Source organism: Heloderma suspectum, chromosome 11, assembly GCF_057233095.1.
Source record: "Heloderma suspectum isolate Gila_16-S chromosome 11, 16-S_ref, whole genome shotgun sequence".
Taxonomy (NCBI): domain Eukaryota; kingdom Metazoa; phylum Chordata; class Lepidosauria; order Squamata; family Helodermatidae; genus Heloderma; species Heloderma suspectum.
In genome coordinates this window covers 8,678,412-8,695,651 of record NC_139468.1, presented here as the reverse complement: position 1 = coordinate 8,695,651, position 17,240 = coordinate 8,678,412, and the positions used below count along the sequence as shown (strand labels likewise).

At 44.8% G+C, this 17,240-nt stretch overlaps 1 protein-coding gene across 1 annotated transcript; it reads right to left on the bottom strand.

The window, feature by feature from the left end:
* Window positions 1-1,452: 1,452 nt before the first annotated feature.
* On the bottom strand, window positions 1,453-16,994 carry LOC146336953 (uncharacterized). The gene is made up of 5 exons (XM_084816404.1): window positions 16,911-16,994; window positions 9,856-10,021; window positions 7,169-7,390; window positions 4,885-5,835; window positions 1,453-2,907 (listed from the first exon to the last, which is right to left on the bottom strand). The coding sequence occupies exons 2-5, from the start codon at window positions 9,868-9,870 to the stop codon at window positions 2,857-2,859; spliced, it is 1,239 nt and encodes a 412-aa protein (XP_084672530.1). The 5' UTR covers window positions 9,871-10,021; window positions 16,911-16,994; the 3' UTR covers window positions 1,453-2,856.
* Window positions 16,995-17,240: the final 246 nt, after the last annotated feature.

Below are 17,240 nucleotides of genomic sequence, written 5' to 3'. Positions count from 1 at the left end.
GCTAAATACTACCTGTAAGGGTGGAGAAGGCCGAGGCTCAGGCTGGGCTCCAGCAGATGCAACTAATTCAGGGCTCAGGACAGACAAACACTCCTCACACCTGATCCTTTTAACTGGAGGTGCCAGGGATTGAACCTGAGACCTTCTGCATGCAAAGCAAGCCCTCTACCACTGAGGCTGCTATATTATTATTATCTGGAGAATTGGCAATCCTACAACAAATTTCCCGAAAATACATTGCTTTTTGGGGGCATATCATCATCATCATCCCTCTAACCAAGACATGGTCCTGAAAATTCATCATATACTCAGTGGGTATCTCTTCCACAGGCTTCTCAAGAGAAGGGTCTTTCCCGTCACCTGCTCCGTGATCTTTTTACCTGGAGATGCTGGGGATTGAACCTGCCACCTTCTGCACACAGAGCAGGTACTCTCCCACCAAGCTCTGGTCCCCGGGGATAGTCCTTATTTCCTAGAACCTGGTAAATCGCTGTCCCTATTTTGGTCTTCTGGGGAGATATTGGTACTTTAAAAAAATGTTAGTGCATATATACAAGATTGCATGAGATTTCTTCTGCCTTCAATCCTCCCCTCCCCAGTTGTTTCTTAGAAGGTAAAACTCTAAGAGGAGTGGGTAATCCATATGTATGTAAATAAGCAATCCATATGTATGTAAATGCATGCACAGAGCCCTGCTTCTTTTGCATTCCCCTCCCTGATAACTGTATACATAGATAGCAAACCTTACCAGAGGCAATATGCTCACCAGAGGCATTATGACTGTATATACCAATTGCTGGGGAACATGAGAGGAAGGGTGCTATTGCACTCATGTCCTACATATGGGCTTCCCATTAGGGCATCTGGCTGGCAAACTGAGGGGAAGAGGATGCTGGGCTAGGGGCACCATCACATGAGCCTTTTATTGTGCACTCATGGTGGGTCACTTATGGAAGTTGGTGGGTCTTTTTCATGATGTCATCAAACTCCAGGGGACATCCAGCAGTATTTCCCGGTTATTCCATGTTACAAAGATCCAGGGGTAATGAGGTTTTCCCAGATTTTCAGATTTTCCCTACCATGTACATTCCTTGTTGTACTATTAAACAGCCACTAGATTGCATTGTTTCATTGAGATCTATGGAACACTGACAATTAAAATCTTCCCCTCTCAGCAATCATGCGGTCACCGTCTGGGAGCCTGTGGTAAACGCAAAAAGGCCCCACCATGGTAGGACTGTGGGTTTTTTCTTTAATGTAGAGACGCCTTAAATAGGCCTTTGGTCTGATCCAGCATGGCTCCTCTGAGTGCTTATGAAACGTTTTGAAGTGAGGCCCACCTGAACACCTACTCAGCTTTTGGAAACCTCTTGAAAACTAACATAACCTTCTGAACCTTCCATTCCCCTTTACAACGACCCCACAAATACAAGAACATCACACCAGTAGTTAACACACTTTCTTTTTCATTTTTAATGTTAATTTAGATTATGTATATACAGCTAGCATGTATTTGAATAGAATTGATGCATGACGGGGAGGGAGGGAGGACGTGATTAAACTTTCCTCTTAAAGCAGCTACACAACAGTAATGCAGAACTGTTGGCCTGGTGAAAGAAAAAAGCCCTGGGAAATGAGGGGGAAAGAAGCTCTCATGGCACAACCCACCAGGGAACATGTCAGGAAGATGCACTTGTGGGGTGTGACCCACACTTTGAGATGCCTTATAATGTTACAAGCACCACCCAACAGTTGCGGATGATGATCGGTGTCGGCTTCAGCCTTTGGAGGGCCCTTGGGCAAGACTCCCTCAATGGGCCCCTCCCTCAGTGACTCAACCTTCTCACCACCATCATCATCATCTGCTCTTGCTCCTCCTCCTCTTTCTCATCCTTCCTACCAGTTGCTTGCTTGACAGGCAGAGAGCCGGGGAGCAAGCAGGCACTGGTATCTTCTGCTCTCCTTTGCACCACTACCGTTGTCTGGGCCAGGGCGAGAGGCATGGTGGGGCACCAAGCAGGCTGCAGTGGTGGGGAGGAGGAACAACTCCAGGAGGCTTTTGTCGGTGGGCCCCTGCTGGGGTGTGGGCCCTCGGCAGGTACCCCACCATGCCTACCCCTGACACTGGCCCTGACACTATTGTTACTGCCACCCACAACAAAATGGTGGGGGAAACTATGCTTCCTGGAGAAAAACCTGCAATTTACCCAGCAGCTTGGGTTAGCAGATTAAGTGCTGGTAGAATAATAATTGATTGGTAGAATAATAAAGTAATTATTGGTAGAATACTAAAGTAGAATAATAATTGTTAAATTTAGAGATGGCTGAATGAGACCTATGAAGAGCTTAAAACCAAATGGGGAAAATGTGTCACAGCCTGTTAATCACAGAATCATGTTAAATGCAGATATTTTAAAACAGCATCTCAAAATAAAAAAAAATAAAAAAATGAAAAAGGAAGATTTATAGATTTTGCTGCTAAGGATGTCCTTAAACATTACACCTGGTTATTATATGGCAGCAAAGCTGTTTGGATGAGCACATGGGACAATTCAGGACACCACACTGTACCTGTTCCAGTGAGAAAAGTTGTTTGCTTAGGAACAGAGAAACAAAAAACAAAATAGCCGTGCTGGTCCATGAGAAAAAACAAACCCCAAACCCCCAAATGCCATAAAAGATTGTGGCATTTGGTTGATCGTAATAAAGGTATTGTCCAGCTGTGGATTTTGCTTGGAAATGTGATATTTTGTACCATGGAGGAAGACATTCCTCGTGCCATGAAGCTGCCTCTGGTTATCATTTGGCGATCTTCCATAGAGACTTCAGCTCAGAGCAACCTTTAAAATGCCACACTCAGAATTTAGTCTTCTTTTCTGCAAAGAAGAACTTTCTAGGTTTCTCACTCTGTTGGGAAATAAATCACAGTAAGATGTATTTCAGAAGAAAGGGAGGGAAAGGATCCCCATATAACCCACTGGGTAGTTCTGCACAAGTCTTATTGAAGTTACTGTCATTGTCATTGTCATTGTTGTTATTGTTATTATTGGATGTCACTGAATTTAAATTTCCTGGCTTGGAAGTTAAAACTTAGTGGCTTGTGATGCTTGCCTCAAATATGCAAGCATGCCACATCAAGGGGACAAGCATTATGCTCCTCAAAAGCCACACTGGAGGCATTGAAGATGAGGCTGGACAGCCATCTGTCAGGGATGCTCTGACTTGGATTCCTGCATTGAGCAGGGGGTTGGACTTGATGGCCTTGTAGGCCCCTTTCAACCCTACTATTCTATAATTCTATGACTTGGATTTTAATCTGAGCCAGATAAGAGAAAGAATTGTCATCCTCCTCACCCACCTCCTACCTGCCTCTCCCCCTTTCACCAACCCCTCATACCTTTTTTGCTGCTCTAGAACTGGCAGAATGGAACAACTGCCTCTCTTTCCCTCCCCCTGGTATCAGAGATGGAGCTATCCTGTGATGCAGACACCAGAAGCACTGGGAAATACAGTCCTCCCCTACCCCAATTTTATGGACATCTGTAACTACATTTCCCAGTACTCCTGTTATTTAATGTGCAGAAGTAGCCATGTGCTGGGCACCAAAGAGGGGAGTGGGGGGAGGAGACTTTCTTCCCTTCCTTCTACCACCATTGGAGCAGCAAAACTGATAAACTGGCGAGAGGGAGGAAAGGAAAGTGTGGGAAAGTGTGCCGGTATTTATTTAGGGAGGTTTTACCCCATGGATTCCGAAGAAAAAAAAAATCCAAATGGGAAATCCAAAAGGTGGGCAGCTGGGAGGTGTGGGTAGGTGAGGGATTGGACGTTGTTGTGTTCTTGATGACATTGTTGGGGTGTGGCAGGATCTAATTTGGCTTGGAACTGGGCTTGGAAAGAACCAGGCTATTGAGGGAAACAATTTGGTTTTCTGAGCCAAAGTCCAAGCCTTACTGTGGGAGTGTATCGTCATCGTCATCATCGTCATCATCATTATCATCATCATGTATATATCTATTCAGAGCACCCATCCCCATGGACTACAACTTCCATCATCCCCATCCAGGCTGGGGAGGGTGGAATTTGTAGTCCAACCCATATGGCAGGTGCCGGGTTAAGGAAGGGTATTCTAAAGTGTTTAAGGGCACAAACCTATGCATGTTTAGCCAGAAAAATAGTCCTACAACTCCCAGCATTCCCCAGCCAACTCCCAGCATTCCCCAGCTGGCTGGGTAATGCTGGGCATTGTAGGACTTTTTTTCTGGCTAAACATGCATAGGATTGTTCCCTAAAAGTGCTTCAAATGCAATGCTGTTCTTTACAAGAACCCTTCAGGGTAGTGACAGTGCTATTATCCAGCTGTAACCAATATCCACATATTGCAATGGGGAGCTGAGATTTTGCCTGAAGCCACCTAGTGAGATTTGAAGCAGAGACTTGCAACTTAACAGCTCAGATTCCTCACTTCTATATCAGTTCCCAAATTTGATTTTTGATTCAGTTCAACAGGGAGTGTGCTGGCAGAACGTCCCAGTCAACTGTACTGTGAACTATATATTCCCGGTAATACTTCAAGGGGCAGGAGGAAACCCTCAATTGAGATTTGGATATTAAGATTGATTGACTCATCCCCCTCCCCTTTTCTCTTTCAGTTGAATAACTATGGCCACAATCCAGCCAACTATAAGGTACTTGCAAGTCCCATCAATTTCTCTGTTCCACTGAAAACAATGGGCCTTAATAGCACTTAATCATTGGCTCATTCATCCCCAGCCTAATTCGTTGCCCAGTGTGGCATGTGCTCTGTACTGCTTGGATAGCAACTCTTCCAAGGGTATGACCCATATATCATGTGCTCATTAATTTGCGTTGAGCATTCAACATTACCTTTTGGTTTGGCTTTGCCTCTGCTCCCTTCACAGGGCCAAAGGGAATCTGTTCATAGGTGTTCTCTGCAATAGGAACATGCCTTGCTGATGATGACCCTTTGGAGAAATGATCAGGGATCTTTTCATATGGATTCTCAGTATGGCCCTGTGTCTTGGAAGATCGTCCAGTCTTGGTAGAGATTAGATCGTAAGTCTCTTTGGGTTTCATTGGTGCCAACTTGGGAAGCTTTTCTGAATCATGCTTGTGGGTGATATTCTTTAACCACCCAAAATGAATCTGTTCATAAGTTGTATCATCACAGACAGACACTGTAGATTGATGGGACTTCATCTTATTGATTTGCCCATACATAGTTCCCCTTTGCAAATCAGGCAAACTCTTGGGTTGGGTTGGTTTTCGATGCTCTTCGTCAACCACAAGAGAGGTTGCATACATCGTAAATGAAGGTTGTGACCCTTGGAGCTCTGTGGAGGTCTTTGGTTTATTAGGTAACTTAGGAGACAACTTTGGAGGAGTTGAAGTAGGAGAGCTTAGCGTTGCTTTCTTTGGTGGAATAAGAGAAGATTGACCACTGTGGGGCTCAGGGAATGTCAAGCGGCTCTTGCCTTGGTCTAGGCTAATTTCAGAATAAATTGTTTCTGTGTGAGGAGGTTCTATTGGTTTTATTTTTTTGCTGTATAATCTATCAGATTGCTTAGTCAATGCAAATATTGTACTTGTTTTTGTTTTGCTGGAAGATGAGCTAGCTTGGCCTGGCTCTTCAGGTTTCTGTGGATTGTCCACGAAAGCTTTGCTCGTTTGTTTCAGCACCTCTGGGCTCCTGTTGTCTAAATGATGTTTCTTTAGTGCTGAATAAACCAAATTTCCTTCATCACCAATGTTCTCCTCAGAGGACTCCAATGCCAACAACCTGCTCCTGTCTGGTATTGGTGGAGCTTTGTCAGGGTCCTGATGTGGTAGACAGAGGAAAGAAAGGAAGGAAGGAAGGAAGGAAGGAAGAAAGAAAGAAAGAAAGAAAGAAAGAAAGAAAGAAAGAAAGCAAGCTGCTGAAATTAATGGCCAGCTCTTGCATGAAGATTTCAAGTTGTGGGAGTACACTGATCTGGTCTAAGAGCCTAGCTGGATTAGACCAAAGGTCCATCTAGTCCAACATCCTGCTTGTCAAAGTGGCCAACCAAGATGCCCACGGGGAGCCCACAAGCAGGGTGTACAAACAGCCCTCTTCTGCTATTGATCCTCAGCAATTGTTATTTAGAGGTATACTGCCTCTGAACATGGTGCCTAAACGTGCTATCCTTTCACACTCACACACACACACACACACACACACACACTTCCCTCAGCACATATCGAGGGCACCAGGAAGGAAGGTTGGCTTTGCTCAGGGCTGGGCAACTTGTAGCCCCCCAGATGTTTTGGCCTACAACTCCCATCATCCCTCACCATTGGCTATGCTGGCCAGGGCTCTATACAACTCAGGTCCAAGTTACCTGAGGGAACATCTCCCTCTATATCATGGGTGGAGAACATCAGGCCTGGGGACCAAATCTGGCCCTCCTGGGGTCCCAGTTTAGCTCTCCAGGGTTCCCCAGATGGTCACATCCCCTTCATCTGGCCCCACCCTCTTTCCCCCCAAACACCAATCATTTGGTGGTTTCCTGGGTTTTGTGCAGTTTTTCCCCGTTCTGAAAGGTCAGATGCCTCTCCTATGGCTTACTCACTAGCAGCAAGAGGTTTAAGCTAAAATATGCTGGCATTTTTGGCCCCATCTGCTTTGCCTTTGCCCCCCCCCCCCAGAATGTGGCCCTGAGGGCTTCACCAAGATTGAATTCATCCCTCAGGCTGAAAGAGGTTGCCCATTTCTGCCCTATACCAACCACCCCAGCCATTACGATCTTCAGGGGCGGCCCTGTTGTCCACCCTGTGGCCTATGGATTTCTGTTTGGGCTAACCCAGAGGTGGGCCTTCTCTACAATGGTACCCACTCTGTGGAACGATTTCCCCTCTGAAAATCAGGCCACAATCCTGGCATGTTTTAAGTATTTATTGCAATTTTATCTGTTTACTTTGGCTTTCCCCAAGCCGTGAGCTACACCAGCCTCACCTGTGTGCTTGTGTTTAAAATTCTTTTGTAAACTGTTTCAGGATTTATTCAGATGAGAAACAGTATATAAATATCACTAATAAATAAGGCTGATTGGGGTTGTAGGCCAAAACATCTGGGAGACATACAAATTATCCACCCCTGGCTTAGAGCTCCCTCTACCTCTGCAAAACCTACCTCTGGGTTCAGATTTTGCCTCTCCTTTGATAAAGACTTCTGTTGTTCCTGAAGCTTCTTCCTTGGATTTGTGGGTTGGTTGCTGTCATTCTCCTTTGCTGGCTTGGTGGTTGATGAGCTGCTGAATGCTTGCCTGGTTAGCATCTGGGTGGTTGCAGAACTTTGCTTTGGAGATGTTTGCTGATCCAAAGAGATTTCATCATATATGCTTTTTTCCTCCAGCTACGAAGATGGACGGAAAAAGGTGTGAGAAGAAATACAAAAGGATGATCATTATCATCTTTGCAAAGGAATTTGGGGGGTGGGAATAGGATGCCAGACAATGGACCATTGGTTTGTTCCAGTAGCACCCTGTCCCCTTATGTACTTACATAAAGAGAGCCTGGATTTGTCTTATGGTTATGGTTGATGGCTTGAAGTTGTTTTTAGATATGTGTTGTCTTTGTGTATATTGTCTGTTCATGTTTTTTTGTGTAAATGGATTTTTAACCTCTGTATATTGTATTTTTAAAGTTTTTAATCTTTGTAAACTGCCCAGAGAGCTTTGGCTATGGGGTGGTATAGAAATGTAACAACAACAACAACAGGACCCAGCTAATGGGTAAAGTGCACAGCTGTCTCAAGCAACTGGTGAGGTTCGGCAGCATCCCATGCCCATGGATATCTGAGGGCCCACTACACTGAGCCCCACAAGTTATCAGCAATTCACCCTCCCTGGGTTTCTCCTGACCCTTGGGGAAACCGTAGCACTGAGTGTCTTAAGGAATGTGATGCATTATATATAGTGGTGTAGCGTGAGATTTGGAAGTGAAGGCACTCATCTTGAAAGTTCCTATTGCCACACACCCAAGGAGAATCCCCAAAATGCAGGTGACTGCATTTGTGGATCCGTATCAACAAACCAGTTCCAGCAGTTCTCATCTCTTCCAGGGGCAGGTCTTTCGGAAAGCGAATGGGGCTTAATTGCCCATTCAAAACCAGCCCCTTCAAAATACTTGGAATTCCAACAGGGATAGCTCATGACAATATATTGTTGCTGGAAAAATCCACAGCTACAGTGAGGATTGCAGCTAAACTCAGAAGGGACAGGGAAGCTTAAGGGTGGGGTGGCAGATGATCTCCTGGTTCCTGCTGATCAAAAAGTCATTGAATTTTGACTCTGTGAGCCCTGGCTCCCCTACAACACTGATTATATATGTGACAGTCTTTGAAGACCACCCAGAAATTTCATTGGGTTCGAAATACAGCAAGGTAATTGAGCAGGATTGGTTGGTTGGAAGGAATACATCTTGCCAACTCTGAAGCAACTTTCGTAATGGATACTAAGAAGAGGACCTTTTCTGCTGTGGCACCCCAGTTGTAGAATGAGAGATTCCCGGAGAGATTCGCCCGGCACCTGCATTGTGTCATTTCGGTGCCAGGTGAAGAGCTTCGTATTCTCTCAGGCATTTTAGTTTTTTAGTTTGTTTTATACTTGGTATTGTATTTTATATTTTTGCACTGCTGCTAGCTTCTGTTTGGATATTACTTTTTTATTTCTTATATTGTCATTTTAAACTTTTAAACTTTTATATTGTATGTCTGTATTTGATTGTCTTGTATTTTATGGTTTTAATTGTTGTGACCCTCCCAGAGAGCTTCAGCTTTGTTGTTGTTCAGTCGTTCAGTCGTGTCCGACTCTTCGTGACCCCATGGACCAGAGCACGCCAGGCTACTGGGCAGTATAAAAATGTAATATACAAACAGACTTCAGCAGGCTCCCAGACCACTTCTGGGCACAATTTGATAAGCAGAATGCTTGCTGTTTTTAAGGAGATAAATCCGTTAAGTGGGGGAGTTCTTGAATTGTTTTATGCTGGAGCCACTGAGTTAGTGAAAGCCAGGTTCTACCCTTGCCATCACTTTCCATAGAGAACATTAGCAAAGTCTAGTATCCAACCTACTCTTACATCTAATAGGTGGTTAGGCAAGGGAATATTCTATCTTAGCCTCAATTGACTTGTGCTTACAAGTGGTATACTCCAGACACACACAATTCCCTCTGTTTCCAATGTTCAGGCAAGTGAGTGTCATCACTTATGTAGCCAAAACATGACCACTCATGCACAAGAGGAAGGTATTGGAAGGCTTGGGGGAACCCCAAGGTTTGCAGAAGTGTAAAAAAAAATATTTAGGGGGAAAAAACTTAAGGGGGAACCCCCAAAATAGTCCAGTGAGGACTGAGGATGCTCAGTGGGCACAGAATGCCAACTGATGGGTGGTGGTGGTGGTGTGTGTGTGGGGCAGATGGAAAACCAGAAAGGAAGGGGAATGGAATGGAACAGGAGCATTCCAAGTGCAACATTTTGTCCCAGGTCTCACGTATAACATTTCTAGGCCACCTCTCAGTATAAAACTCTCAAGGCAGCATACAAGCAATAACAAATTAACCCCCCCCCCAGTGTCTATAATATCAAACTCCGGCAAAGCTATACTGACAAACTAAAATCAGCTATAAAACACCCTGAAATGCCTGAGCAAATAAAGAAGTCCTTAGCCAGTTTATGGGTACCACCTTCACCAGATGAACTGATCTGCAGATCATGTTCTTACACTCGGCTGAAAGCAACAGAATGTCCCTATTGCTGTATTTTTGACGATGGTTTTTTTTTCAAATTGAAGTCCTTGATGTTTGGTGTTTGACCCACCTTTGAACAGGCCATGGTAAGATGTTCTCCAAAAGGTTCAATTTCAGATGTCTGGTAGTAGCTTATCAGTTCAGCGAGGCTTTGGTGGGTATGGGTGTCCCCTGATACGACATACTGTCCATTCCGTTGGCAACTGATGACAAAGTGTCGACATCTATCTTTTCCTCTGCAATTAAAAAAAGCACTTCCTTCAGGACTATCCAGAGAAGGAGATCTACTGATTTAGGAATGTAACAACCCAGACAGGGCCGGCTGTACCATTAAGCAGAGTCAGAGTAAGGCCTCAGGTGGCAGATGTGGAGGGCCGGGGAGCAAGGTTTGAATTAGGGATGGATGAGAATTTCATATCAGTTAACAAATTACTCAAGTGCCCTGTTCGCAATTCTGAACACAAGCTGGAGCACATTTTCTCCGAAAATGTTGCTCCAGCTTGTGTTCAGAATTGCGAACAGGGCACTTGAGTAATTTGTTAACTGATATGAAATTCTCATCCATCCCTAATTCTCATCCATCCCTAATTCGGAGAACATCCCTTCTCCGAAAATGTTCACGAATTCCCAGACTTGTGTTCATGTTCTCAAAATGTGTACTTTAAAATCCAGAACTTTCTCAAATTCACAACTTTCTCAAAATACATGACTTTTAAATTACCCATGCTTTAGTCTATGGGGGAAATGTGCACAAACCTGGAATTCTCTTTTGTGCAAATTTCATGTTTGATACCTATTTGTTTTGTGCAATTTTCCCATCCACGCAAAAAGAACAGTGGTTGCAAACGTGAGTGCAAATCAAGGAGAAACAAGCAGCAAGGTGATGTTTGGAGAAACTTGGAGAGCTCAAACACCACTCATTCACCCATTCCTACTTTGAATAGGGATGCTTCCAAAATTCCCCTTATCTAAATTTCTCCCCAGTGTTCCCAGTTTTAGGGTTCTGAATTACTTGTTCTTGTTTTTGAACCAATCCATCAGGTTCAATTGCTCAATTGCTCTTAAAAAAATAAAATAAAAAATCCTAATTTTGTACAGAATACTATGCATGTGTAGCTTGCCATAGCTTTCAGTTGCTTTAGTTCATTTGTATTTTCCCTCCCTCTGCATTAGCGGTACGCATGTGTGCGTCATTGATAGAACACTGCAAAAACCCTGCAACTTTGATACGACTGTTGTCCATATGTTTGTACCAAGATTTTTTTGCATGATGTTGGTGCCAATGTTCAGGAGCACAAGTATGCAAAGAACCTTGATGCAATCATATGTGTAGTCTCACAACCTGATAAAACACAGCAAATAAAGCTATATGTATTTATGCATGAATAATATAAAGGTGTGGTGGTGGTGGGGAGATGTGAATAAATAGAAGGAACTGACAGATTGTACCTGCTCTAATCAAATAGGCAACCAATGGAGATGACATAAGATTGGAGATATATGATTTGATTGTGGGCCCCAGACAATTTTCTGGAAGTTGCATATTGAATGTGATTAAACATTGGCTAGTATTTTCTGATGGAGTGATGCAGAAGGACTCAAGAACTGCCCAGCTGGGTCAGACCAGAGGTCCATCTAATCTTGCATTCTGTTCACATAGTGACCAACAAGATGCCTCTGGGAACCTCACAATAGCATCTCCACATACTTGTGTTCCCAAGCAACTGGTATTCCCAAGCCTTCATAATTAGTAGCCATTGATCACCTTCTCCCCCATGAATTTGTCCAATTCCCCTTTAAAGCCATCCGAAGTGGTGGTCATCACTACATCTTGTGGTAGCAAACTCCATAGTTTAACTATGCCTGGTGTGAAGAAGTACCTCCTTTTATCTGTCCTGAATCTCCCACCATTCAGCTTCATAGGATGACCCCATTAGGTTCTAGTATTATGAGAGAGGGAGAAAAACCACTTCCCTATCCACTTTTCCTATAGCAAGCATAAATTTATACATCTCTATCATGCACATCCTTACTCTCCTGTTTTCTAAAGCAAATAGCCCTAAAGGCTGTAACCTTTCCTCACTGGGGAGTTGCTCCAACCCCTCGATCATTTTGGTTGTCCTTTTCTGGACCTTTTAAAGGTCTAAAATATCCTTTTTGAGATGTGGTGACCAGAACTGCCCACACTTGCATATTGGGCCCATTGTAGTTTCTGAACTATTTTATTTACTTATTTAAAATATTTCTAGGCTGCCTTTCAGGGCAAATGTCCTCCCAAGGCAACTTAGACAGTAAGGCAGACTGTTTTAAAGGCAGCTCAATATACAGAACGTTGCAGTAGTCCAGTCTGGAAGTAACAGGTATGAATAAAAACGTAAGAACATCAGAAGAGCCATGCTGGATCAGACCAAGGGTCCATCTAGTCCAGCATTCTGTTCACACAGTGGCCAACCAGCTGCCAATGGGAAACCCACAAGCAGGACATGAGTGCAATAGCACCCTCCCACCCATGTTCCCCAGCAACTGGTATTGAGAGGCATACTGCCTCTGATACTGGAGGCAGCATAGAGCCATCTGGACTAGTAGCCATTGATACCCTTCTTCTCCAAGAATTTGTCCAGTCCCCTTTTAGAGCCATCCAAAGTGGTGGCCATTGCTACATCTTGAAATAACTGAAACAAACATCTGTAGCCTGCCCCCAAAGCACCCCAAGATGTCCCAGAAAACTTTCCGAAGAATTCCCAGAGCCTGTGCTGTTGACTTCATTCTTTGACACAGGGCTGTTCTAGAAGCCTCAGTAAATATACAGACCTGTTGGGTGAGAAGTGGCCGGGGTTCATGGCAAGTCACCACAGGTGGATTGAATTCAGAGATGTGGCATTGAGGAGTGAAGAAAGAAGAGACAGAAGCCATCATAAGGAAGTGGATATATTATAGACTTTTTCTTTTGCATCTGACCACAAACAAACCTCATTGATAAGAAGACTGTAATCCAGAGACATGTGGAGGACTTTCTACACATTAACCAGCCAGGTTTTTGCATAAGTTTCTCTTTCGTCATTTGGATTGTTGGGCTTCGGTATTCTCTTTTCTCCAGACAAGTGTCTGGAGGCCTGAAGTGGTGTAGGCCCTAGATTTTTTAAGATCCTTGGGCAAGACACCCTCAATGCTTCGCCTCCCTCAGTGAGTCTACCTTCTCATACCATGGTCACCATTTGCTGTTGCTCCTCATCCTCTCTCTCATCATTGTTACCACCTGCTTGCTTCAAAGGGAGGGAGCCAGGGAGCAAGTAGGCCATAGCATCTGCTTCTTTTTCTCCTCACCACTACTGTTGTCTGGGCCAGAGCGAGAGGTGAGTGAACAAGTGGATTGCCATGGCAAAGAGGTGGAGAAACTCCAGGGGGGTCTTGTTAGTGGGTCCCTGCTGGGGTATGGGCCCTTGGCAGGTGCCCAACTATGCCTCCCTTTGAGAGCAGGCCTGGTTTTAGTTATCTTTTAAAATTTGTGGCAGTGGCCTACAAAGTGCTACAAAGGGCCTTCTCTGTGGTGGCCCCCACTCTGTGGAACTCCCTCCCTAGGGAACTCCGCCATGCCCCCTCTTTAATGAGCTTCCACCAAGCATTAAAAACATGGTTGTTCAGGCAGGCATTTGAGGTGGGTTAGGGTATTTTTTTTAGAAAAATGATGTTTTACTGTGGAATTGTATTGTTTTAAACTGTTTTATTATATATTCTGTACGTCGCCCAGAGTGGCTGGGTGACCAGCCAGATGGGCGATTAATAAATTTAATAAATAAATAAAATAAAAAATAAAAAGTGCTACATTCCTCACAGGTCAAGCGCTCTATGGAAAAATCAGCACCCCCAAGCTGCAAGTGTCTCACTGTTGTGGCATGCATGTGCTTGGGCATGCCTGGGGCATCAGCTATGGGATGTAAAGAGGAGGAATGTTCAATTACGTGATCTCCCTCCACTTGCGATTGGAAGTGGTACAGCCAGGGCGTAGGGCCTCCATCTCAGGGAGAACCAGGCCCACATCTGACCAGCTATCTGTAACTAGTTTTTAAGCCAATAGCTCCTTGCCACCAGCTCCTATTGCTCTCTGTTGCTAGTTGGTCCCTCTGTGTGACGTTGGCTCCCTCAAGACCTTGTCAAGCACTTTCCAGTCAGATAGGGGATCAGATAAAACATACGTCAGGGGCAGTGGGAGGCTGGTGGCTCCGATGTCAGTGGGGTGGTGAATCCGCTCCGGGATTCAGTCAGAACCAGTCAGAACTCTAAAGGAGTGAAGACACCAGGGATTGAACCTGGGACCTTCTACGTACAAAGTGCATGCTCTTCCACTGAGCTACAGTCCCTCCTGTATGAATTGCCTTGCTGGATCAGGCCAACTTCCATTTAGCCCAGCATAAGTAGGCAGTCAGATACCTGCAAGACACACACATACAGGGTATGCAGGCGCTCCGAGCTCAGCAGAGTGTCCATGTACAGCTGCCTCTGGACATCAGGTGTTAGGAACATTAAAAACAAAACCAAACTGGTTCTGACTGAAACCCGGAGCAGATTCACCGCCCCCTGACATCGGAGCCACCAGCCTCCACTGTTCAGGGGGTCACATCCACCCCACAACTTGCCAGTTTGCCTCTCCATTGTAGGGATCAAAATGGCAGACAGAGTTAAAAGCCTGTGGATAGGCGGCCAGGTGTTCTCTGTTTGAAGAGCCTATCCACAGGCTTTTAACTCTGTCTGCCATTTTGATCCCTACAATGGTGTTCTCTGTTTTATCTTTATCTTTAAAGATAAAGAACCCTATGAACCGTTCCCCATCAACAGTTAGCAGACTGAACAGGCACGCACACAGGTCCTCTGGTCACAGTCTTCCAGACGATGATGAAATATATTGTAGTTCTGTTTAAATTATAGTCCTTATTTATAAATTTGCATCTAGACATATAAACTAGCATATGCAAATTGTATGCGGATCAGTGCTCTCATTTGTCCGGTGATGCGTTTCCTCTTTTTTGGTGATTCACAAATGACTACCCTACCTGCTGATAATATGGCTTTATTGAAACGTTAACTTTCAATAGACTCTGTTTTAAACACATTGTGCCTATGTCCCTGTGTGGGAAGCACCTTCCAGAGACCATCCCAGGAACATGTAACATCGCCAAGAACAAGAGTGCCTCTGAGCACACTTAGAGTGCAGTTCTCTCACCATTGTGTAGCTGCAATTTTTCAAAATCTAAATAACTGGATGCATTGCTGCACAGTGTTATTATCTTCCTTATTTTGCACCACAGGAGAAACATTTTCCATGCTAATGGAATCCTTCTGGCTGCACATTGATTGCCCTGCTCTCTGATCAAGAACCAAGCTCAAAGGAGCAAAGGGAGATATACACGCAAATACCAGAGAAAGTCGTAGGTAGCTGGGCCCCTTGAACAAGGGAGGTATTTACAGCCCTTCCACCTACTCTGTGCTTCTTACTGGTTGTCTCTCTGGGTGCTCACTAATGGTGGAGGCTGGTGGCTCCAATTTCAGTGGGGTGAACCTATTTTGGGGATAGGGTTCAGCCCCTTGGATAGCTCCTTTAGAGTTCTGTCTGGTTCTGTCTGAAATCCAGAATGGAATTACAGTCCCACCGAAATTGGAGCCACCAACCTCCACTGCTCACTAACTTGGTTTTCTCCTGTTTCGTTTTGTTTTGTTTTGAATGTTCCTAACACCTGATGTCCAGAGGCAGCTGTACATGGACACTCTGCTGAGCTCGGAGCGCCTGCATACCCTGTATGTGTGTGCCCTACAGGTATCTGACTGCCTTCTTATGCTGGGCTAAATGGAAGCTTGCCTGATCCAGCAAGGCAATTCTTACAGGAGGGACTGTAGCTCAGTGGAAGAGCATGCACTTTGTATGTAGAAGGTCCCAGGTTCAATCCCTGGTGTCTCCACTTTGTGGAGGTGGAAGCAAGGGGCCAGGTAGCAGGTGATTGGGAAAATTTCTGCCTGAGCCTTAGATAGCCCTATTCTTCCCTGAAATAAGGCAACATTATACCTTCATAGGTTAGGGAAGAGATGCTAGCTCAGTGGCAGGGCACTGGCTTTGAATGAAGGTCCCAGTTCTAAACCCCCGGTATCTCCAGTTCTTTGGTCAAGTAGCATGCGATGGGCAAGACGCCTGGCTGAGATCCTGGGAAGATACTGCCAGTCAAAATAGGCAAAACCACAGACAAATAGTCCTGACACAGTATAAGGCAACTTCCTATGTTCTCTGGGTGAATATTTTGACCATTGTGAAACCTCTGTGATCATTTCATATACAAGCTGAATATGAGCCAATAATGTGATGTGGCTGCAAAAAAGGCAAATGCTATTTTGGGCTGCATTAATAGAAGCATAGCTTCCAAATCCCGGGAAGTACTAGTTCCCCTCTACTCAGCACTGGTTAGGCCTCATCTGGAGTACTGTGTCCAGTTCTGGGCACCACACTTTAAGAAGGATGCAGACAAACTGGAGAGGGTTCCGAGGAGGGCAACAAAGATGATCAGAGGACTGGAAACAAAGCCCTGTGAAGAGAGACTGAAAGAATTTGGCATGTTTAGCCTTGAGAAGAGAAGACTGCGGGGAGATAGGATAGCACTCTTCAAGTACTTGGAAGGTTGTCACAGAGAAGAAGGCCAGGATCTCTTCTTGATCATCCCAGAGTGCAGGACACGGAAGAATGGGCTCAAGTTACAGGAAGCCAGATTCCGGCTGAACATCAGGAAAAACTTCCTGACTGTTAGAGCAATATGACAATGGAACCAATTCCCTAGGGAGGTAGTGGGGTCTCCCACACTGGAGGTGTTCAAGACGAGGCTGGACAGCCATCTGTCAGGGGTGCTCTGACATGGATTCCTTCATTGAGCAGGGGGTTGGACTCGATGGCCTTGTAGACCCCTTCCAACCCTACTATTCTATGATTCTATGATTTTATCCGACAGGAATGGGAGATTATCCAGACAGATATGATCCTTTCTGTACAATGCATGGTGTGTTCTGGGGGTCCCAAAAAAGTACAAGGCAAATGACAAAGGGTGACATTTCTTCCCATCCCAAAAGGAGAAGCTAAATTCAAAGGCATACCTGTAGGAGAGAATGTAGCCAAATGACCTTTCGTTTAACCTGATAAGAAAACAGCCAAAGTCTCTGTCTTTCAGGAGTTCCTCAGTTTGCCTGTTAAAAGAGAGAGCACACCATTGGGTCTGCTGCATAAGCAGAGATGAAAGAGGCCACAGGTTACCTATGCTCTGGTAATGCCCTATTTGGACTGCTGCAATTCATGGTATGTTGTGTAGGGATGCCATGGAGTAAGGTACAAATTCCTCTTCCAAGGCTGAAGAGCACTCAGGTTGGAAATATCTGACATTTGATGAAATCTCCAATTTTACCATTCTGTTTTGCATGAAACATTTG